The sequence below is a fragment of the Stegostoma tigrinum genome, chromosome 29 (genome assembly GCF_030684315.1).
Source record: "Stegostoma tigrinum isolate sSteTig4 chromosome 29, sSteTig4.hap1, whole genome shotgun sequence".
Taxonomy (NCBI): Eukaryota; Metazoa; Chordata; class Chondrichthyes; order Orectolobiformes; family Stegostomatidae; genus Stegostoma; species Stegostoma tigrinum.
In genome coordinates, this window is record NC_081382.1 from 8,384,539 (window position 1) to 8,409,033 (window position 24,495).

General features: G+C 41.1%; 1 protein-coding gene across 1 annotated transcript; it reads left to right on the plus strand.

Annotated features, from left to right (window-relative positions):
* Positions 1 to 752: 752 nt before the first annotated feature.
* Positions 753 to 24,270, plus strand: LOC125465445 (chloride intracellular channel protein 4-like). Its single transcript, XM_048558973.2, has 6 exons — positions 753 to 1,124; positions 9,196 to 9,305; positions 11,102 to 11,227; positions 15,497 to 15,603; positions 15,853 to 16,016; positions 18,811 to 24,270. Exons 1-6 carry the CDS (start codon positions 1,089 to 1,091, stop codon positions 19,000 to 19,002), a joined length of 735 nt encoding a protein of 244 aa, XP_048414930.1. The 5' UTR covers positions 753 to 1,088; the 3' UTR covers positions 19,003 to 24,270.
* The last annotated feature ends 225 nt before the right edge of the window (positions 24,271 to 24,495 follow it).

The following is a 24,495-nucleotide window of genomic DNA, read 5'->3' on the forward strand; positions in this document are numbered from 1 at the left end:
GGCAAGGTGTAGAGCTGGATGAACACAGCAGGCCAAGCAGCATCAGAGGAGCAGGAAAGCTTTTCTGCATGTGTACATCCAGCTCTACACCTTGTTACATCGACTATTCCACTCCTCTGATCCTGCCTGACCTGCTGTGTTCCTCCAGCTCCACACTGTGTTACACATTACCTATTGTTAGCCGCTAACAGTCTCCATTACAGTCACCCTCCTGGCCAGATTGTTATCATCTCCTCTGTCTGTCCAACTGTCTTCTCTCTCTTTGGGCTCTATCATTTACTCCTTCCACTTTATCTTCTGCATATAAACCAAGATTTTCCTAACTACCATCAGTTCTGAGGAAGAGTTGCCAAACTCGAAACATTAACTCTGATTTTTCTTCACAGATGCTGCCAGACCTGCTGAGTTTTTCGAGCAACTTCTGTTTTTGTTTCTGGTTCAAGTTCAAGTTCAAGTTCAAGTTTCACTTCTGTGTTGTAACATATTCAAACAGGTTTATTACAATACCCATATCCAATTGCTGCTGATACAGATACTGGAAGACCTGAGCCAAAACCATTGAATATAACACAACATTAATTTCCTCAATAATATCCAACGCATCTGGTTTGCTTTGAACAGAATTTAAAGTATGCCAATTATTTGATCAGATTACACCTATCGTTAACAATCATCACTTCCACATTCCTGGCACTCAGCTGCATGACCGTCATGTGCTGTGCATAACCTGAAATCAGCACCGTATGGGCGGAGAGAAACTGTCAAATAATCCCTCCCACACCGTTTCAGTTTCTGGGAGGCAGGTTGCTTAAACAGTGCACCAAGCAAAAGTTGGTGCTTCAGATCACGGAGATCCTTAAATAAGCTCTATTTCTGCAAGAAACAAAACGCAACTTCTTCTGACCCAATAGTTTTGAGAAGTGAGCACATTTCCTGAGCCGTATTCAGCTTGTGCTGGAAGGCTTCAGGCTTTCTCTGACCCAGCTGGGTGTGGTCTTGTAGGTAAGTGTTTAAGAAGCCAACCACGAAAGTCGGGGATTTACTGTCAAAAACAGCTACTGAGCGAATTGCTGAATACAACAGAGAGAATGGCAGAGGACCCCAAAATCGAGCTGTTTATTAAGGTAAGAGGTGATCAGGAAGCATTCAAGTCTTATATCAAAATTTATTTTAATTTCAACTTTATTTAAATTTCCTCCCTTGATCAAACTTGAAATGCAAGTCTGTTGTAAAACCGATAGGAATTATCCAACTGGCTTTGAAATGATAGTAAATCTGTCTTGGTCTGCTCTTCATGTAGTTCTGTATGCAGAAAATGCTTTCATTCTGATCTTCTCATTTCAAATAAATGAGACCAATTGGTATTTCCTGCTCACGAAAGTTTAATCATTTCTTCAGAGGCCAAGCAGTTTCTGTTGTGGATACTTTAGCCTAATGCACGATCCTAAGAAAGCTCTTCGTGACATAATTTCTCTATTTGCTTTCTGCTTGCTTAGATCTACCTGTTTTAATTTGAAGTAACAGTTCCAGTTGACTTGATCTCTTCGATCTAGTCAGCTTTAAGAAGTTTCACCCTGAGATGCGTTCTTTCAAACAATGTACAGGAATAACTTTTATTTGGTTTTTATTTCCATCTTTTAAGTTTTCTTTTCGTCAGTTCGTGTGCGTGAGCAAAGGTCAGTACACATTCCTGTCACTGTTTATCTACAACTGCTCCCCACATATTCCGGTTGGTGGTTGAAATGCATTTAACACTGTTGGCCAGACCAAATGATTTCAATCCATTATTTTGCGCATTTACATTTCATGTTCAGTTTCCCCTGTTTCTGTCTCATTTAGTCAGTCTAATATATTTCTGTCCACTTTTAATCTTCCACCTCTAACCTTCCCTTATGTGGATGGTTTGCATTAATCTCTCGAGCTTGCGTTTTGTTTGCCTTTTGAGTCACGCTAACATCTTGTACTGATAAACCATTGGAATCTCTTTTGAGGACTTGCATACAAAGGGTAAATAATTGAACTTGTTACTGAGTTACAGACTGGATTTTAATCAGAATTTAGGTGGGTTAGGTATAGAGAAGTGAACATACAGGTACAAGTTGCGGACTGAAATCTATTGAAGGGTTGATTTTTTTTTGTATAAAGAGTCCTCAGTGATTTTAGGATTAGATTGATAGCAAGGTTTCTTCATTTACAGGCAGAGCTCTTAGTGATATCTGATGGCAGCACCGTCTGTTCTCTCCAGTGCCTCCTGCTTACGCCTGATATTTATGGATTCTGAAAATGTTAATGTTGGCAACAGTATTATTAACTCAATGGGAACTAACTATGCAACCTACACACTTTCAAAATGAACATTACTCTTTCCAAGGAGTTAAAGGCACCAATGAAGTGTAGCAAAGTGTGACCAACTCCTGGTTTTGTTTGTTTTCCTCGGTAATATGGACATCACAAGCATGGTCAGCATTTGGTATTCATTGCTAGTTGCCCTGGAGAAGATGATGGAAGCTGCCTTCTCGCATAACTTACAATGTTGCAGCACTAAAAGCAAGAAAATACAAAGCAGATAGACCTTTTACAAATGTGGTGACAATAAATTATCTCAAACCTGGCTGGAGGACAGGTCTGTGAATTCAAAGTTGCAAATGATAACTAGTACAGATGGGTCAGGTGGAAACGATGACTGCGGATTACAAAACAAGTATGTGTCCCACTAATTCTAATGTGTCGTGGTACTGTCTGACCAACATAGAGCATTACTACAAAACAGTTTTCAGTTATTCTGCGCTGTTACCACTTTAGACTATTGTTCTTCCCTGCCTCTTCATTAACTCTCTCTCCAGCTGCAGAGCTTTATTCCATTTTGGGAACTTTCAGTCACTGCTGATGTCGTATGAGATACTGCCTCCTCATACGATTCAAGTCACTGTGTTTACAGTGCCTGCATTTCTGTTTAGTCACTTCTAGTGTTTTTCTGCCCCAATTGGACTTCTCATATGAGTTGACCTCCACTTGGTATTTCACCGCTGATCATCTTATTTAGCAGTCAGCAGCTGTGTAGAAAAAAAAACACATTAAACATAGTGGCAGGAGTAGGCCAATTGGCTCTTTTTGAGCCTATTCTCCCACGCAATAGGATCATGGCTGACCGTCCAAATCAATAACCTGCTCCCACTTACCCCTCATACCTTTTTGATCGCTTTAGCTGTAAGAAGTATATCTGCCTCCTTCAATGTTTTGGCCTTAATGGCTCCTGTGGCACAGAATTCTTCAGGCTCACTGCTTTTGAGTGAAAAGGTTCCTCCTCATCTCAGTTTTAAATCATAGAATCCCTACACAGTGGAAGCAGGCCATTCAGCCTATCGAGTCCACATTGGCACTCCAAAGAGCAACCTACCCAGACCCACTACCCTTGCCCATCCCTGGACACTGGGCATTTTAGCACAGCAAATCCACCTGACCTGGTCATCTTTTGACTGTGGGAGCGAACTGGAGCAACTGAAGGAAACCCACGCAGACACAGACAGTTGCCAGAGTGTGGAATTGAACCTGGGTTCCTGGCACTGTGTGGCAGCAGTGCTAACCACTGAGCTAACTTGTCACCCATGTAAATGATCTACTGGCTATCCTTAAACTGTGATCCCTGGTTTTGGACTCCCCAGTCATTGGGAACATCCATCCTGCATTAACCCATCCAATCTTCTTAGAACTGCTTAGGTTTCAATGAGATCCCCCACCCCTCATTCTTCTAAACTCTAACGAATATAATCCCAAACAATCATGTTTCTCTTTATTATCAGTTGTGCCATGACAGGAATCAGATTGTAAACCTATGTTTCACTCCCTCCATAGCCAGAACACCTTTTCTCAGATAAGGAAACCCAAAGGAGCACAATGGTCCTGGTGTGGTCTCTGTCTGGTCCTGAATGAATGACAACTGCCACAAAATGCTGGATTTTTTTGAAGACAAAATTATGAGAATTTGTTCTTTGCGAGAATACAGTTAATTTGGTGACTCCTCCATGAAATGAAAATTAGACATTCAATTCTAGTTAATTTTCTTGTTCCCTATTGTGCTGTGTCTCATCAGTCATACACTGTTAACTTAATTTTTGTAGAGTTTTACAAAAGGGAGTTTTGTGGACAACTTTGGCAAAGATTCAAAACATTAACATCCTGATCTTCCACATGCTCCACTACCTTTTTCACTGGTGGCCCAAGAAACAACTTTTAGTTGCCAGGCCTCCTGCCAACCAAAAGATAGTGGCTGTTGATTGCCTCAGTTGGCATGATGCCAGGTGGGTTGCTGAAAACCTGCCCACTGTCCAGTAAATTGTGGCCAGGTCAGGAAGGCAGTGAAGAAACCGGCGTATTTACATGCACCCACCCCCCTTCCTCCTCCACAGCTGTAAACATGAATGTTGGGGGGGGGGAGTGCAAACTGCTGCCCAGTGTGACAATGCATTGAGCTTTAAGAGGAGTCAGGGAATGACAATTGAAAGGGAGGCACTGGTATAGAAGCAGGTGTCACTTTGGAATCGATGTTTGGATGTTGTCAAGCATTTCAAGCAGGGGTACATACTCATTCATTCGGGATATGATGTGTCGAAATGTGAAAGGATTCATTGTCCAATATACTGCTGAAATCCACAGCTCTGTGAGCATGTTCAACAATATGATTTTTGACATTGAGTTCACAACACAGGAACCAGTTCAAGTGGTCTGTGCCAGTGTTTATACTCCTCCTCGCACTTTGTCATTGAAACCTACCAACATATCCTTCTATTATCTCCCTCATGCACACAACTAGCTTCATCACCTATGCTAACAAAGTGTGAAGCTGGATGAACACAGCAGGCCAAGCAGCACCTTAGGAGCACAAAAGCTGTGGTTTCGGGCCTAGATCCTTCATCACCCTCATTCACACTTTGTTATCTTGGATTCTCCAGTATCTGCGGTTCCCGTTATCTCTCATCATCCACACTATTGTTTCAGAACTATTCCTTGTAGGTCATTCCACAAGACCAGGCAATATTTTTCATGGGCTCTGAACTGTCTTGTCCATATCAGCATCCAGATAGAGCTGCTATCTTTAACAATCACCTAGCCAACTGTTTGAAAATTGGTCTCGCCATCCCGTAACTCCTGAAATAAGTATCTTCCAGTTTTATATCTTTCAATGTTGTAACCAGATTTCCAGGTGAGGCAGGGAACAGTGTCTCCATGTGCCAAGTTGCATAGGGAGTTCTAACTTACTACATTTCAATGAAGACACCCAACATTCAGCACTGTCGTTGCAGAGTTACAAATGATTGGCAGTTCATCGTTCAGAAGTATGTCTCTGTAAAATTGTCCTTGTGTACAAAAAGAGCAGAGTTCATTTTAAAACCTATAACTAGGTAGTAATGAATAAATGTTCCATGGATGACTGCAAGACATGCCTTGCTTCAAACACACTGACTTTCTTCATCTTAAGGAGCTATGTTGAAGCAACTGAAGACCCAAGTGTCATTCGTTCAGTTCCTTTATGGCAGAATCTATTTTGTTGGCCTCAGCTGTGCACCTTAGTCCCTATAAACACTTGATTTGGTGGTTGACACTGGTATTCAAATGCTTCACTATCCAGCATCAGTGCTCCTTCTCCTTAAGTATTGTGCAATTTTCCATATTGCACAACTGCATTCCTTGTCCACTGGCTTGGTGAGACTTCTAGCCATTGTAGATACTTAGAGACAAGATCCCAACAACTTGTTGGATTTTTGGGTTTGTTCAACTCAGGTTCTTCCCATTGGACTTTCCAAATCCATGATCATGAAGGACAAGGATATAGTGTCAATGGAAAATCCTCCCTCCCAACTGGTGCATCTATACCACATGGACTGCAGTGGTTAAAGAAGGCAACTCACCACCACCTCAAGAGCAATTAGGGATGCTAACCCAGCCAGCAGAACCCACATCCCATGAATGGAAGAAAACTGCCAAGTTCTCTCTTTTCTCAGCATCAGCTAAATGTTGAGGAAAGGTAGCTTTCTAGTTGATGTTATTTCACAAACATTTAAAAGCATACCTTGAAGCTTAAAAGGCTGGTATTTCTGGCTCACTAAAAACAATCATGTAAAATCAAATAGTTGTACATTTGAAGTGCTTTATTGCCTGTCAGGCAGTGAACTAATCTTGTTCATTGCAATTTAATCTTTTTACAACTGCCAATCAGAAAGTGACTGAGCAAAATCAGTGTGACAATTGTGTGGAATGCATCAATGTAGGGTGAGGTAGGGCGAGAGGATCTGCTCTTTGTGCAGTCCCAGCTTACTGTATGTGACAATTAACTAGATAGTATCATGGAACAGTGAAAAGTCTGTGACTACGTGCTGAGGGACATGTTAAAGCTTGAGTTAGTTGTCGCAAGGGCTCAGTGAAGGGAAAAAAAAAATCACCTTCTAGGGCCCTCCCAGCAGAGTGCTGTGGGGACTGGAAGCAATATAATTGTCTTTGCCTGAATGCACCAGAAAATATTTGGCCTGTAACGTAAATGTACATTGTAATGGTAACCCACAATGGCAGCTCATGTAATTTATTGAGAGGAACCTTTCCTGCACATTGCATGCAATATCACACTTAGGTTGTAAACTGTTATTAAATAAATGTCTATGTGAATGAAGCACATTTTGGACAAATCTGAGTGTTTCATGAGATTATTGTACGAGTATAGCCAGATAGTAGAATTAGGGTGTTGGGGAGAACGGCGCCCAGAAATTGCACAGGATAGAATTGGGAGAGTTTTAATGCTGTGACATGAGCTGACTGCAGGGATGCCAATCCTTCAGGATTTACCTGGAGTCGGGTATTTATAATCGATCTCCAGGACACTGTTGTGTGTAACCCTGAAGGAAAATTGCAGGGACATAAAAGATTTTTTTGTTTTGTTCAAACATTTCTTTTTGCCAGATGTAATGATATTGCAAATATGAAAGAAAGACTGTTTGACAGTAAGCATTCAATTTTTGCATTTCAATTAGCATAGGTGGGCTGAGTAGCCCAAGAACTGGCTGACTAATGTTTGGAGAGTAGGACAAGGTATGACATGAAGCCTCCAGGAATTACTTTTAATCACGGCGGGCATCCTGAGTTAGCTGGAGGTTGTATTGAGGTTGTACAGGACGTTGCTGCGGACCCTTCCGGAGTACCGTGTTCAGATCTGCTCACCCTGTTATAGGAAGGGCATTATTAAGTGTGAGAGGGTTCAGGAAAAAATTACCAGCATGTTACAGGGTATGGCGGGTTTGAATTATAAGGAAAGACCGGGACACTTTTCAATTGAGCATAGGAGATTGAGGGATGACCTTTTAGAGAGGTTTATAAAATCATTAGGGGTACAGATAAGGTAATTGGCAGGTTTGGGGATTTCAACACGAGGGGGCATATTTTTAAGATGAGAGGAGAAAGATTTGTAAAAAAACATGAGGGGCAACTTTTTTTACAGAGTGGTTCGTGCATGGAATGAACATCCAGAGGAAGTGGTGGATGTGGGTACAGTTACAAAGTTTTTAAAAGACATTTGGATAAGTATATGAAAAGAAATATTTGGAAGGACATGGGCCAAGAGTAAGCAGGGTGGGACCAGTTTAGCTTGGATTATGGTCGGCATGAACTGGTTTGACCAAAGATTCTGTTTCCATGCTGTGTAACTCCAAATGGCAGAATTTGGACCAATGCCTAGTTTTGCCAGCTAGCTGCCCTCTTCTTTCAGTTGTGGAATTTTAATGGTGGTAGAATTTTATTTGGCAAACAATATTTCAGGCATGTCGTTTTAAAAAGTGCGCAGAGGAATAGAAGGAGCTACTGTTTGAGGCTGGATTTGGAGAGCTGGGCCATGATGTCCGATTTCAGGGCTTACCATTCACTGTCCACGCTCGGTTGCATATAGTACAACTGAGGGTGAGCTAAATTTGAACCCAGACCCTCTGAGTAAAAAGGTGGAGGTCACTGCAACCTTTTCATCTGCCCCATCCTGTTTCCCATTAAAACTTGTACATTTTATTTCCCCAGGGAATTTACTGATTGGTCCCAGAACAGGGAGTATATTTCTGTAACTGAATTGACAGATGTCTGTTGATGGTTGCCCTTGTACCTAAGCACCAAATGGTTTCCACAGTGACTTCTAGTAAGAATACTAGAACATAGAACAATACAGCACAGAACAGCCCCTTCGGCCCTTGATGTTGTGCCGGCCTGTGAACTAATCTAAGCCCATTTCCCCACCAATATTTGTTGGTTCTTTGAACTATTTTCTCCAGTTATTTTCTACTTGGAATGAAGTTGTGACAATAGCAAGTTCAACCATCCTGCATGCCTGAAGTGTTAAAGACAATAGAAGTCACACATCAGCTTCATAAAACGTTGAATCATACTTGGCACATCACCTATTATCACATTCCTACATGTATGTTGGCAAACTGTTTTGGATTATACTGAGGATGTAAAAGTTCCTGACAAAATGTCAATTCCTAAGGAAATGCTTGACACAAACTGAGCCTTGGTTTTCTGTAAAATGCTTTGTAATGATCAGAGCATTATATTCCATCTGTTGCAGGCAGTTATTATCTAGAAGCCACATACTGTCCAACATGCCTCCATTTCCAAAGCAACAACACTTTTATATTGTTGTGCAACTTCCCCCATGCATAAGTGTTACTTCATTCCTGACAAATTTGCGTGGTAGTCTTATCTGATCTGGCATATTTTGCGAGGCAACAGTCGTAAAGGTCCTGTGATTTCATCAGTGAGCCAAGCAACCAGTTGATTTTATTAAAATGTCTTGCATGACCGCTCAGGTTTAGGACTGATAAAAGCATGTTCGTGAAGAATTCTCTTATGTTCTCCTTATTTATTTTTTGACCCCTTCACCACACTGTCTCCCTCCTGCTCCAATATCATCCAAAGTTGGTGAGGTTTGGGCACCATATTTCAATAGAACGTCTTCCTCAATCCCACTCTGTACTGTGCACGTCACTTTCTTCTGACCTCTCTTTAACGCCATTTCTTTGTCTTTGAGCACACTTAATACTCAACAAAATACCAGTAGCTATTGCAAGCGTTTCTTGTTTTGAAGTGTTATTAAAAAGTGCCAGGACTTTGCTGCAGCAAACAGAACTAAGGCCACCATAACAACACAGTTTTTCCTTTTTTGCACAGGCCAGTGATGATGGTGAGACCATTGGGAACTGTCCGTTCTCCCAACGTTTGTTCATGATACTCTGGTTAAAGAAAGTTGCTTTCACCATTAACACAGTGGATATGAAGAGGTGGGTGCCGTTTCAGGTGAACTGAACGTTGATCAAGGATACAAGAGGATGTGACAATGGGCACTCTTGTAACTGATTATCATAAATGCCTGAACATTTGACACACTCGCGTTCTATCTGCAACATCATTATGTATTGCCCTCCTCTCCAACTTGCCTCTTTTTCAGATTTGATTCTCATCTTTCTCTCCCCTGAACATCTCCAAGAGAGCCCTCAGTGTTTCAGGGCCAGTCTTTTATTTCACATGTTGTGCCTTCTTAAAGCAGTGGGCAGTGTGTCAGTCTTGTAACTTGAAGACCTGAATTCGGTCCTTGGAAGGCAAGCTTGAGAGCCTGGGGCTTCTAGGGGTGGCACGGTGGCTCAGTGGTTAGCACTGCTGCCTCTCAGCACTAAGGACCTGGGTTCAATCCCAGCCTCAGGTGACTGTCTTGTGGTGTTTGCACATTCTCCCTGTGCCTGTGTGGGTTTCCTCCCACAGTGCAAAGTTTAGCAGGTTAGGTCATTTGGCCATGCTAAATTGCCCCCAGTGTTAAGGGGGATGTGTCTGGGTGGAATACACTGTCTGTCTGTGTGGACTTGTTGGGCTGAAGGGCCTGTTTCCACACTCTAGGGATTCTATGATTTTATGACTAATTATTTGAGGAAGCTTGCTTTTTGCCAATTACTGCAAAGCGCAAGAAATTATTAGAGAACGAGAAGTTTAACTCAGAGCTGATTGTCTTTAACTTATCAGGAAGGAATGGTCACTGGTGAAGTTTCACCGTTTGATATTTCAGCTTGTGCATGGCTGATCACTTGTGTGAACCTTGTGTCTCTTAATCCAGTGATGTTTTACACTAAAGTTCCTGTTTAATTCAGTTCTTTCAACCTTGAGATATTTTGTTACTTCTGATTAACTGTAAAATGCCTTATGAAATCTGGATTCTCTTTTTATTTTAAAAATTTGTTTTAGAATCACTGGCTAGGCCAGTGTTCATTGCTCATTCCTATTTGCCCACCAGGCAGTTAAGGGTCAACCACATTGCTGTGGGTCTGGAGTCAAATGTAGGCCAGATCAGGTGAGGATGGCAGTTTCCTTCTCTAAATTTTCATTACATTCATGAACCAGATGGGATTTTTCCTGACAATCAGCAATGGTTTCATGGTCATCATTAGATTTGTATTTGTAGCTTTTTAAATTGAATTAAACTTCCAATCTGCGGAGACAGGACTTGAACCTTGGTCCCTGCTCATTATCTGTCCATCCCTAAATGTTACCTGGGTCTCTGGATTAACAGTCCAGGGATAATACCACATTAGGACAAGGTAAAATCTCAAGTCTTACCAGGTCATATGGCTGCCGTCTTGTTAGGCTGGTGGTGGTTTAACCTGGTGGTCAAAACATCAGTTGCATTGAAACTGCGTTTTTAATAAGTGACCAGGATTGATAATGCACTCCTACATTTGAAAGACCCATTAGATGCAAGTGTTTTTTTGTTCTCTGACCATTGGGATTCCCTGGGAAAGGAGTTGTAGTCTCAATTCAGTTCTTCCTGGCAAAGAGCTAGTAACAGTTGGCACAAATCAGATGCGAGCTGTTCATCTGAGTGATCATACTGGTATATTCTGTGGTGTGCCTAGTCATGGTGTTATGGGAAATGTTGTTTTGACGTTAATCCCCTCAGCCATTAAACACTATCTTTACTGCCACATTGCTTCATCCTTTCTGCTCGTATTCTGCCGATGAGCCTCGGGCTTCATATAGGCCTTCGAGGTGTTTTGAAGCATAATCAATGGCCCTGTATTCTCCCTTACAGGAACCCAGACATGCTTAAGGATATTGCACCAGGGAGTCAGCTGCCTGTCCTCATTTACAACGGTGATCTTAAGACAGATAATAACAAAATTGAAGAATTTCTCGAAGAGGTTCTCGCCCCTCCTAAGTAAGTCATGACAGACCGCAATATCATCTTCAGCACGTTTGCCTGTTAGTCAAAGTTTAAAACGTGACATGAAGTAATATTTTTCTGCCTCAGAGACAGGAAGAAGTTGGTGGAGGTTTGGTAGGTGTGTCTCCTGGGTACACGAGCAAAACTTTCTATCATAACCAGTGGAGACAGTGCGAACTAGAAGTGGCTGAGATGCCAGGTATGAGAGCATGAGAAATACAGGAGGAAACTTCCAGATAGAGAAGGGCATTGAAAACTCAATAACCAGAAAGATTTAGAATTATATAGCAGAGCAAGAGGACATTTGGCCCATCGTTGCTGTGTAAATGTTTTTGAAAAAGCTATCCAATTAGTCCCGCTCCTAGTCCTGCAGATTACTTCTACTTAATTGTGCATCCAATTCCACATTGAATCCTGTCTAGTATAATTACAAAGGACGACAAGTACATTTTTTCTCTCCACAGATATTACCAGACCTGCTGTGTTTTTTTCCAGCAATTTGTGTTCGCAGCAGATTTCCAGCACCCACAGTTCTTAATTTTGTTGCACAGAGAAATATATCTGACCTGACTTTTTCTTACCAATTGCTTGAAGCCTGTCTCTTATTTGAAGAATTGAGACCGTTTCTTTCTCCCTATCTACTGCATCAAAGTTCTAACTTTATTTTTTCAGATTAAATTAGGAATATTAAACTGTTACCTTATTTCTTTATTTTTCCACTTACTCAATGAAGATTATACTTGACTTTTTAGCTGTGTTTGTTTTACTACTTTGTATCTAATTTTTTTAATACCTGGATGTTGCCACGCGTGGTGACTTTAGACACTTTTCACTGTACTTGAATACACGTGACACTAAAATCTAAATCTATCATTTCTGAATTACATCTCCCCTTGACGTTCTTTGTTTGTGGAGAACAATGTCACTTTCCCCTGGACTATTCTTTTCTCCTGAAGAACTCTTTCTCAAAAGGCTGCATTGTGATTTGCCTTGCTGTTGGACTGGTTGCAGAGCCTGAGGCATAACTGTTGCAGTTGTAGTTGGGAACTGAATGGTGCCTCATCGTTTCAGGAGCTCTTCTTTCTTTGACACAGTGGGAACACTTGTTGAAAATCAGGTGGTGATATCAATGAAACATTGTTCAAGGTGCTGCTTGTGAGTTGAAATGTCCTGCCAACAAAAACAAACCACAGCTGTCTTCTGTGAAAATGTCATTCTCGAGTTATGCAATGGTTAACCTTGCCTGTGCTGAAATATTCAAGCAGTGCTATTCAGAAATGCTCACTTTTATTTCCAAATTGCTCCATTCCCTTGCCTGCCTCTCCAAATCTGTGCAGCCTCTTCTAGCTCTGCAATCTGCCTAGATTTCTTTGCCAATTGTAGTCTTTGATTTTCATCATAACAAAAGCAGAAATTGCAGGAAAAGCGCAGCAGGTCTGGCAGCATTTATGAATAGAAGTCAGAGTTAATGGTTCAGGTCAAGTGACCCTTCTTCAGAACTGTCTTTCACTGTGCCACTGTTGTCTCTCCAGTGACTGGCCTTGTGTAACATTTTTAGGATGTTTTAGTGTTAAAGGCTCTATGTAAATTAACTTGCTGACAATAACTCAAGGAAGAAAAGTGATTTTGAAGACTCTAATACAGTATCTTCCTTGTGGGTTCATAATCAGCAATTTCAGTATTGTACAAAATATTCCACAACCTCTACTTCATACATTCTGAGGCTATGCAGACAACTAGCTATGGATCAAAGGTGCCTTATTCTATAAAAAGGTTAGCTCATCAATTCTATATATGTGGATAACATAAACGTTTGCTCTTATAATTTGTAAATTTTTTTTTTTGAAGGGAATCTGAGCATCCTGGGAGTGTTTTTCTTGGCATCTCTAATTGCCAAGGAGAAGAGCAGTTAAGGAAAGGAGTTTTAGAATTTCAACCTAGCAACAGTGCAGGAACCATGTGATGTAGTTTCCAATCAGAATGGTGGAAAGGAAATTGCAGATAGTGGGGCTCCTGAACATCTGCCCTTGTCCTTGTGTGTGGTAAATGGGTTTGGAAAATGATGTTGGAGGCTTATTAAGTTATTGCAGTGCATCTTGTGGATACTGTATTCTGCTGCCATTTTGTCAGTGGGGGAGGGAGTGAATGTTTAAGCTGGTGAATGGTGCATCAAGCAGCCTGCTTTGTCCTGATGGAGTTGAGGTTGAGTGTTGTTGGAGCCATGCCCTTTCAGGCAAGCAGGGAGTATTCCATCACATTCCTGGCTTGTGCCTTGTAGATGGTGGACGCGCTTTGAGGAGTCAGGAGGTGGTTTATTTACTGTAGGATTCCCTAACTCTGACCTTCTCTGAAAGCAAGCTGAGATCTGAGGACTTCAAGTAAAAGCAAAACTAGAAAAGGTGGTGGGAAACTTTATCAATGGATTTGTTTTGATTTCAGAGGGAAAATGTATTTAGTCCGAGTCAACTATTATTCAACGTGGATTGATGTGGCAAGACTTCATCTTTAGTCATTCACCTGCAGTAGACTCAGTGTTCAGATTTTTGTCATACATGTCTTATTGGAAGAATTAGTATCAGACTGCAAGCCATATGTGAGGATTTCAGGGAATTTACTTTGGACCAGGAATCAAGTAGGTGACATGTTCTTCATTCGATCCACAGTTGAATGAGAGGCAAAAAGAGCAGCCAAGGCTGTGAAGTCAGTGATGCCTAAGAATCCAGATTGGGAATTAGTTTGACTCCGTTGCAGAGCAACAGCACTGAATAATGGAGACTTGCCCACGGAAGGATAAGTGGGGAAGAGGTTTAAAATTGATGTACCAGGTTTAGACTATGACCTAAGGCCAAACATAATCTCTCCCAGCCTTCCCTTCATTGGTCAGAACATTGAGCATAGGAATTGGATGTCATGTTGCAGCTGTAAAAAAAAAAAACATTGGCAAGGCCACTTGTGGAATACTGCATACAGCTCTGGTTGCCCTTCTATAGGAAGAAAGTTGATAAACTTGAAAGGGTGCTGAAAAGATTTACAAGGATGTTGCTGGGACTAGAGGGTTTGAACTATAGGGAGAGGCTGAATGGGCTTGGGCTATTTTTTCCCTGGAGGTCAGAGGCTGAGGGGTGACCTTTATAGGGGTTTATAAAATCATGAGGGGCATGGATAGGAAAAAAGACCTTGGCTTTTCAATGGGAGTTGGGGTCCAAAACTGGAGGGGCATAGGTTTGAAGGGGTGGAGAAGATTTTTTAAAAAGGACTTTTGGGGTAACACTTTTCGTGTGTGTGCACATGCCTGCCTACAATTGCAACGTGTGAAGGCTATAAGAATAGGAAGGGTTTAGAGGGATATGGGACTAGGTCAGATTTCCTGTCTGGTTGGTGTTGGTAAGTTGGACCAAAGGGTCCGGTTCTGTGCTGCATAAATCAAGATAAATCAATTAGAGAAAAGCCGAAGCAAAATGTAGCACAGACAGTACAACTCAAGGCACAGGGTAAAAGCTTTAAAGCTAGGATACAATCCCTGGTTAAGGGAAAGGAAGTCGGAAACCACGGTCATCCGAGAAACCTATGCACTGAGATCTTGCGCTGTCAAGACACCTGAAGGGATATTCCGTAGGAACGGGAGCGAACTGATCTCACTCAAGCCAATGAGTGAGACTGAGTAATTATTACAGGATGTGGGCCAGCTACACATTCGCTACATCAGACAGTGACAGAACTATTCCAGACATGATATAACGCCATCACCCTAGTGATGAAATCACATGAACCAGAACTGGATCTTGTTGCCTCAGCCTATGGGACTTGAACTTTGAGATGTTTGGGGGAGGATTGCGATAATACTTTTTTTGAGAGAAATAACCTGATGTTACTAATGAGATACCAAGGTGTAGAGCTGGATGAACACAGCAGGCCAAGCAGCATCAGAGAAGCAGGAGAGCTGATGTTTTGGGCCTAGACCCTTCTTCAGAAACATCAGCTTTCCTGTTCCTCTGCTTGGCCTGCTGTGTTCATCCAGCTTCACACTTTGTTATCTTGGATTCTCCAGCATCTGCAGTTCCCTCTTATCTCTGAACATGTTCCAACTCAGTTCAGTTATAGAGTGCCTTACTGAAAGGATGAACCAATGCATATCAATAACTTTTAATAAAGGTACATTGGCTCCCTTGAATCAATTTGTATCATTCAACAACTCTGCGGCATTTTATTTTAACTGTTTATCTTCATTGTCCATAAAGAGTTGGGTTTGTTTCTTTCCCACAGGTATCCCAGACTAAGTGTCAGATACAAGGAATCCATGACTGCAGGCTATAGCGTCTTCCAGAAATTCTCAGCTTACGTTAAGAATCCACTTCCTGAAAAGAATCAGGGTAAGTTGACCAGCTACATGCTTTATAAGTGAATGTTGTAACGGTGTTCACCAATTAAGGCCCACACCTTTCAACTCATAGTACAACTTGTTTCTGAGGAAGGCAGGAGGCATCAGTGATCGGAGAAATCCACACTGTTGCCTTTGTTTGGAGCAGTTTTTGATGTTGAGCAGCCCTTGCTGCTGAGAATGACTGACTGACTGACTGGTAACACATTCTTGCATTGTGCTAATAGCTATCTCTGTTCAGCTTGCGAGACAGCATTCCTGAAAGCATTAGTGGAGCTGGATCAATATCTGAACGCCCCACTGCCACATGAAGATGGAAGCTACTCATCGAAGAGGTTATTCCTGGATGGAAATGAGCTGACATTGGCAGATTGCAATCTCCTACCCAAACTCCACGTGGTTCAGGTGGGTCAGGTTCTAATGTCTTATCTTTTGTCACTTGGTCCTCCCTCTTTCCAAAGAAGAGGTGTTTACTGCCTAACCTCTTCCTTAATTGGCAAGAGATTTAAAGACGGGCACTACAATCACATCAGCCATGACCTTAACAAGTAGATAGCAGTATCAAGGGGATGAGTGGCCTACTTTTTGCTTCTAATGTGTTTCTTGCATGTATGTAGGCATGGGAAGGTGAGGCTCGTTCTGAACTAAGGGACCATTGTAACTGCTTCTGAATGGCTGGTGAAGTAAAATTCAATGAGTAAAGGGCAAGCAAATCAATATTGTTCCAGGTGCTGTATGTTGGAGCTTGCTTCATCTTTGTTTTATTCTCTTAGAGTTTAGTTTGTCTTTTGCTTTTGCATGGACTGGTTGTGATAAACTGTTATACTTTTGTGATAAACTGATCTGCAATTGGGAGATTGGTGAGGATACTTCCAAGTATGTCTTTCTCTCTTGGTTCCCTCACCACCTGCCACAGACCCAGTGTAGCAGCTATGCCCCTTAAGACTCCGCTTAGCTCAGTCAATAGTGGTATTGCTGAGCTACTGTTGGGGATGGATATTTAATTCCCCATCCAGAGTTAATTCTGTACCCCTGCCATCATCAGTGCTTCCTTCAAGTGGTGTTCAATATGGAGGAGCACTAATTCATCAGCTAAAGGAGGGAACAGGTGATAATCAGTACGAGGTTTCCTTGTCCATGTTTGACCTGATGCCAAGAGATTTCTTGGAGTACGATGTCCTAGCGGTCATTTTATATTTATATGTTGGCGGTCTACAGAATGGATCGTGGGCCCTGCTTTTTGTGTACTTTAAGGTAGGCCTAACTGACTTGTTCCTGGGCTGTCAGCACTCTGGATGGAAGAGTGTATTGGAATAGAAAACAATTTCTGTGCCAAAAGAGCAGTAATCATATTCAATCACCCATAAATGGTTGATTTGTTTCTCTTGACCTGTTCACCTGTCTTTTCAATAAACTCAAATTATGTGTTTTATTTCAGGCAAATGTACTGTACGAAACAAGTGGCAAACTGATGATCAACTAAGCTACTTTGCAAATTAACAAATATCCCCTTCAAATCTAAACATAAACAATTTGACAGACAGGTCAAAGACATACTCACCTCTGCTGTATTTAAAAATGGATTGACTTCATGGTTTATTTGAATTCCTGTGATGAGATCTGATTGTTGACAGTCATAAAATATGGAAAATCTTCTGATTATATTTCAGGTTCACCTGGGGAAATAGGGGCTCTGATATATGAAACTTTATCTAATTATGAAGCTACTTGGATATAGAGAGAATTGCTTATAACTCCAAGCTGTCTCTCTGAGAGAGACACAGTCCTGCATCCCTGCAAATCTTTCTAGCAACTGTTCATAGCTTTTATGTATGTACTGAAAAAGCTCCTCAGTCCAGAGGCTGTTGCTAGGTGAAAGTAGGCTTAGATCTGTCAGGGTTTTGCAGGTCTGTATGCTCAACAACTAACTCAATAAAACTTGTGCCCTACCTGTGTCTCAACTTTTCTGAGCACTGTTTTCCAAAGGCACTTTTTAAAGAACAAATTGAAATTTAAATGGAGAAAAACTGCTGAAAGTGACTTGGGGTACTTACACATGAAACACAGAAAGCTAGCATGCAGGTACAGCAGGAAATCGGGAAGGCTAATGGAATGTTGGCCCTTATTTCAAAGGGATCAGAATATAAGAGTAGGGATGCCTTCCTGCAACTGTACAAGGTGCTGGTGAAGACTGTCTAGAGTACCGTGAACAGTTTTGGTCCCCTTATTTCAGCAAAGTCATAATTCCACTGGAGACAGTCCAGTGAAGATTCTCGAGGATGATCCCTGATATGGAGGGGTTGTTTTATGAGCAAAGGATAAACAGGTTGGGACTCTATGCCCTGGAGTTAAGAATGAGAGGTGATCTCATTGAAACTTTTAAGTCTCTTAAGGGGCTTGACTGGGTAAATGCTGAGACAATGTCTCTCCTCATGGGAGAATCCAGAACCATAGGGCATAGTCTCAGAATAAGACTGAGATGAGGAAGAATTTCTTCTGACAGTTGTGAATCTTTGGAACTCCTTCCTATAGACAGCTGTGGGGGCAGATCCTTGTCTGTTTAAGGCTGAGATAGATTCTTGATTTTAGTATGGGAATCAAAGATTACAAGGAAAAGATAGGAAAGTGGATGTGAGAAATGTCGGATCTAACATGATCCTGTTGAATGGTGTAGCAAGCTCAATGGGCTAAATGGCCTACTCTTGTTCCCATCTCTTGTGGTATTACGGTCTTTTGGTAAATAGCAAGAACATCAAAGTCTTTGTTAACATTTTGACTTTCAAGTTCCAAACAACTGCAACCCAAACATGTATTCCAAATTACATAACTTGTAAATATTCATGGTCCCAACAGAATTCACAGCTTGGTTTTTCAGGGGGTGGAGAAAAGTCATGCTGAAATAGAAAACTGTTCCTTTGCTGAGAGATGGTTGAGGGTTGGAGAGAAACTTGTTAAAAATGAATATCAGCATAAATCTGTAAGGCCAAATCACCTGTTTCTAGGCTGCAGAATTATGTAATATTTTAATTTCTTCATCTCCCTGTGATCAGACAAATATTGAAGTGTGAGGAAATATCCATCCAGTAGAGAATGAGAGCTTGGAGATCCTGACTATAGTTAGGTGCCAATGTTGACTTTAGTGCTCACTTGGTATATTGTGGCTTGAATGTCACTGATTAATCATTTACTTTCTTAACAGGTTGTGTGCAAGCATTATCGGAACTTTACAATCCCAAAGGAGCTTTCAGGCCTGTATAGATACCTGAAGAATGCGGAGAAATGTGAAGAATTCATGAATACCTGCCCTAATGAGGAGGAGATCAAGTTGGCATATCGAAATGTTGCTAAATATTCAGATAGACATGGAGCAAAATCAGTAACTGGGAGATGATGTTTCCCAGTTGAAGATTTAAACTATCAAACTTTGACCAAATATGACATTCTTACATACATCACCAACTTCTACTGCTGGATTTTGTTTATTTGAAGTTTCCATTCTTAGCAGGGCATCAAGCCTCACTGCAAAACTGTATACATGCAACCTGCTACTCTGACCCAGGTCTCTAAGTCTCTTACAATTGACATCTAAGAAATGAGGGGAATGTACAACAGGGTTAATGTTTCTAGTTATAATACAATTCCCTCAAAATCTCAACTTTGCCTGGGAATTATTTTACACCATTTATAGCAAGTCAGTCTTTAGATCATTAGTGCACTTTTTTGAGGATTCCAATCATCTAACACTGACTCTGACTCTGACTCTGTATAAAGTCATCCTCACAAAACCACTGAACTCTGTCATTGAAATATTGCCAACACATCCCCAAAAAAAAATTGAAGTTGACAAAAGTTAATTTTGGGTATTATTTAATAAAGTTTGTAGTTAATGAGAGAATTTAGAGGTAGTGTGGATGGGGAGGTTGTTTTGTGCATGTCTAGTCTCCAGAAGAATTGAGATGTTTCATGACATGGACACCAAGGTTTTGTGGAATTAAAAATGTACACTTTCTCAAAGAAAACTGTTGTTCTAGAAGTCTACATGTAGAGTTTGCAGCTTGGTGGGAGTCAAGATGAAAATGAAACATTTTGGACAAACTAAATTACGAAAGAAAGTAAAGTGGGGGGGTTAAAAAAATTGGAATAAAGTCATGTTAAGGCAAGTTTTACCTCTTTCTAATGAATTGCCAATTCCCTCCCTAGCACTACCTGCATCCCATGGACCACAGTGGTTCAAAAAAGGCAGCTCACCACCACCTTTGCAAAGGCAGATGGTGGTGGATAATAAATGGTGAGCCAGCCAGTGATGCCCACACCCACCTTCAAACACTTTTTTTAAAAAATTGCACTGTTGAATTGAAATAATACAATAAAAAGTGACTTGGAGCTTTGCTGTATTTAGCGAAGATCCAGCAACATAAATCAATCATTAAGATGTCCAGCTTGATTAAACTGCTGATCACGGAGACAGTGTGATTTATTAAAGAGGGAAGTAATTGAATGTATGCATTTAATTTCCCAACTTGCATCAGATTTCAGCCATTTTTGTGAGGTTGTCTGTTTAAACAATTCAAAGTACAGTCTTAATTAAGTCAGAATGTTACATAGTATGGTTACAATGAATCACTTGTGTAATGAATTTAACTTTGAGATTTTTTTGTTACAGGCTATGACTTATGCTGCTTAATTTTCATTCTTAGGGGGACTCAATAATTCTGGGAAAGCTATATTAATTATCATTGATTAATGCTGATGAAGGACGTTATCAAATTCCCATTCTGCTGCTAGAAAAACTTCAACCGTGATTATACGTGTCCCACAAATTAGAATTATTCCATTGACGCCAAGGTAGCCATGAGGAGATTATCTAGCGATAGATACATGGTTGCATTGATTTCACAACCTCAGGCTGTTGAAAACACTTCAATAGCAACATTTTGAGGTTTTTGCAACCACTTTCCAAGGATTGCCCTGTGAGGCAGTGACGAACATGAGGTGTGAGCGAGGTATTTTTTCTAATCAATCTGTGTAGAGATGTCATTGTAAACCTGTGAATTAAGTGCCAATTTGAACTCGGGGTGAGGACGCTATCACTGCACAGTGAGGGGGCCCCTGTTCTGCCCATTCCAAATTTGTGGTTGGGACTTTATTTTGGCAGGAAGTGGGTCTGAAAACTTTGCGTTTCCTATTAACTGTCAGGAATAACAGCAGTCACAATATATTCACTCATTTGTTTAGTAGTCCAGAGCTTGTATGTTACTGAGGCTTTTGACTTTTATCAGGATAAACACAAGAATGTCAAAATTCAAACAATCACCACATTTTGTACAAGAAGAGATAAAGGTGGGGGAACAGAGGGTGCTGATTGGGTGGTGAGTTAATGCTGGTGGAGATGTTGTTATGGGGAAAGCAACAGGGAGCTTGAGGCTTCCATTTAATCTACAAAGGACAAGCCAGGAAAAGGGGGCCCTGAGTATGAATATATGTTGCTTCTAGCAAGTGATCTACATTACAAGCTGGACCGATTACTAGTCAGTTGCATTTTCACCTGGGGTGCAAATTGCTGTGACCTTTCAAAATTTGGAGTTCTTGCAGGAGTTGGGATATTGCTCTTCATTTTTAAAAAATGGTGAGATATTTGAGAGATTGAATGCCATTGATGGAGTGGAAATTATGAGGCTTTTTCCCAGGGTGGAGGGGTCAATTATTAGGGAGCACAGGATCAAAGTTTTTTTTTATTTGGGGTGGTGGGAAGCAGTTTTAAGAGATACACGAAGCATGTTTTTCACACAAAGGGTGTTGAGTTCCTGGAATGCCAGAGGGGGTCGTGGAAGTGAGCACAATAGTAGCAATCCAGAAATACTTGGACAAATAAATGAATAGGAAGGGAATAGAGGGATAAGGAGTCTAAGTGAAGACAGTTTTAGTATGGAAGGGCGAAATGTGTCAGCGTAGGCTTGTATAGGCAAAGGGCTGTTCCAGTGCTGTATTGTTCTTTGTGTCCTGATGGTGCAAGGGCAATAATATATGGAAATGTGTGAAACGGTTCTTCTGGTGCTGCTCTGAAATTGGGGTGGTGTCACGTCCCTTCCACTGTTTAACGTGAGCACTTTGCTGCTACAGATGGTTTGGGCTCTGTGAGCATTGAATATTAGTTCAGTTGCACGTTACCCTCCTGTCCATGTGATCGAGATGGAATGACCTGCCTCTAACAGCTCTGCACAGTCAAAAATCACATTATAACATTCCAAACGATTGTACAATTAATGAAGAAATGTGTCTTTTAAAAAAAATCATTTTTGTTCATGCTGCAATGATTTTTGTCACGGATTTGTTCAAATTTTGTGCCTCAGAGATTAACTTGCAAATCCTCATGGGGTTGGAAATGCCAGTCCAGTTATATTTAAAAGTCCACTGTATGAAATACTTCTAGATCTAGACACTGAAACTTACACCCTGATTTTGCTGTTGTATTTTTACAGTTTTTTATATTAATAATCAGTGCAAACTGTAGATTAACAGACTACAGTACTGATCTGAGTTCAGCATACATACTCAGAAGACTGTCTGTCCGTGCACAACACAGTATGGAGCTTGAGGGACACAGCAGGTCAGGCAGCATCAGAGGAGCAGGCAAGTTGACATTTCGGGTCAGCACCTTTCTTCGGAATTCTGACTCCAGCATCTGCAGTTCTTGCTATTTCTGAGTCTGCCCACAGATGTCTGATTCCCGAGTTGTTGGGGTTTCACTAAGAGATCAAACTTTTAAGTGTATTTAGTGTTTCTTTAAACTTTGTATGTTGTTAGTGGTTTTACCAAGAATAAGCTATCTTTATCATTTCTGACTTATTACTTCTGTTGTGCAATTCAAAATAAGGCAAAATTATACATCTATTAATAAAGTTGAGTATTTTAGACAAGTGCTTTTCATCACAATTCCCACTGTTTGGAGGATCCCCTTTTCATATTTACTGAGAACTTGCTTCACTTTCCCATGCCCTATTCCCTTCTAAATCCAGCACAGAAGTCAGCCAAGAAAGACCTTCATTCCAAGTACAATCGCTAAGGAATCTTGCATTAGCTAATAGACTAGGAAGTGTTGGGAATGCTCCAGTTAGTGTCAGTTTACCAGTTTAGAGATGATCAAAAACCAATCAAAGTAGCAAATTTTTTCAATTCATTGATCTCCCATCCCTAACTGGTTAAGAGTCAACCACATTGCTGTGGGTCTGGAGTCAAATGTAGATCAGACCAGGTAAGGATGGCAGTTTCCTTCCCTAAAGGCCATTAATGAATCAGATGGACTTTTCCTGACAATCATTCAACAAATGGACTCATGGCCATTATTAGATTCTTTGTTTCAGATTTTTATTGAATTCAAGTTCTACCATCTGCCATGGCAGGATTTGGGCCCGCGTCCTTCCCTAGTTCACTGGATTAACAGTCCAGTGATAATACCATTAGGCCATTGTCTATCCATGTTTATTCCTGCTTCAGGGTGCCTGTGAATGGGTATCAGACATGGGTAGAATTTGGTGTCTTTAGGCTCTTCTACAATGGCTCCGAAACACGCAACCTCCACTGGGACTTTGTAAAAGCACCAGATACAGTGGGAAACTATTATTTCCACATTAATTCCCAAACACTCATGGATATCTTTGTGCCTTCATTACTGCTGGGCCAAAATTCTTGCTCAACAGGAGAGTGGGACAATATTCCCTCGTTGGCACGTGAAACAGCTTTCAGTGCAAATCGAGCAACTTGTGCATGGAAACTTTCAGGTTGCTGCTCAAAGAGAAGGTGAGTTGCCAGAGGTTTTTCAAGAGCAGCTGGGGATAGATAGAAAAATACCCAGCGACGTTCACATCCCATCATTTAAGAGGGATACTGGCACCAGATCAGACAGGGAAGAAAACTTTGGGTGAATGGTAAATGGCTCAAAAACTAAGTAGTGTCTCAAATGCACTTTTTAAAAAAATTCTTATATTTTGCATCATGCTCATATCATTGTGTATCCATGGATATTCATATCACACTCTAATCCTTAGTATCATATATTTAAGATGTTATCCCTTTCTGTCTGTTAGTCTCTCAAGCAAGAGGGACATTATACAGGCTGGAGTCTGTGACAACAAGGGAGGTGTACTGCAGTGACCATCGGCTGATTCTTCCTCTGTTAGCACGTTGGAAGAATACGTAGGTTAATGGTCTGCGTTTGGCCCTGTTACAAATACACCTTTTATGGTCAATAGATCCTGGAATGGGACTTGTACCCAAGGCATCTGGCATGGAGGCTGGGATATCACTCATTGTGCCACGTTAAACAAATCCACTGCTCATGAAACTATTAGTGGTGTAGCTGAATTGTTTGTGTATCCTTGAATAAAACCCTGTATGTTACGGGCAAGATGGTTTGGAGTCCATCCAAGATTCCCTTGGAAACTCTGGCTAACCGGCCGACATTATTCTGAACAAAAAAAAACATTTGATGTTCATTCTTATGAGTTTCTAGCTAGCAGTTATCATTCTACGTGCAAGACACATCATCAGTTTCATTTGCTGAGAATTGGTTTTGTTGTTTCAAAGCTTCCATGTTGTTGAATTATACTCACATTTAGAAATAAATGAGTTATTTATTGTAACATAAATCTTGAAGGATACAGTTTTGTCGCAACAAACTAGCACCATTTTGAGTGACAAAAATAAATTATGTAAACAGAATTCATCCTTTGTACAACGGGTCTTCAAACACAGCCCCAGCATTTCTGCAGGGCGTCCTGGGCCCTCAAGGACACAGCAATGACAACCCCACCAAGGGTCCACGCTCCTGGCATCACTTCCGCCAATGCCCTGCTGATACCACTCTAGCTTCCCCACAATGTCAGAA

Excerpts from the sequence above, each read along its gene's own strand:
- LOC125465445 (XM_048558973.2), top strand. The coding sequence starts at position 1,089 with ATGGCAGAGGACCCCAAAATCGAGCTGTTTATTAAG. Across the intron at positions 9,306-11,101 it reads AACACAGTGGATATGAAGAG|GAACCCAGACATGCTTAAGG; the intron begins GTGGGTGCCGTT and ends TCTCCCTTACAG. Across the intron at positions 11,228-15,496 it reads GAGGTTCTCGCCCCTCCTAA|GTATCCCAGACTAAGTGTCA; the intron begins GTAAGTCATGAC and ends TCTTTCCCACAG.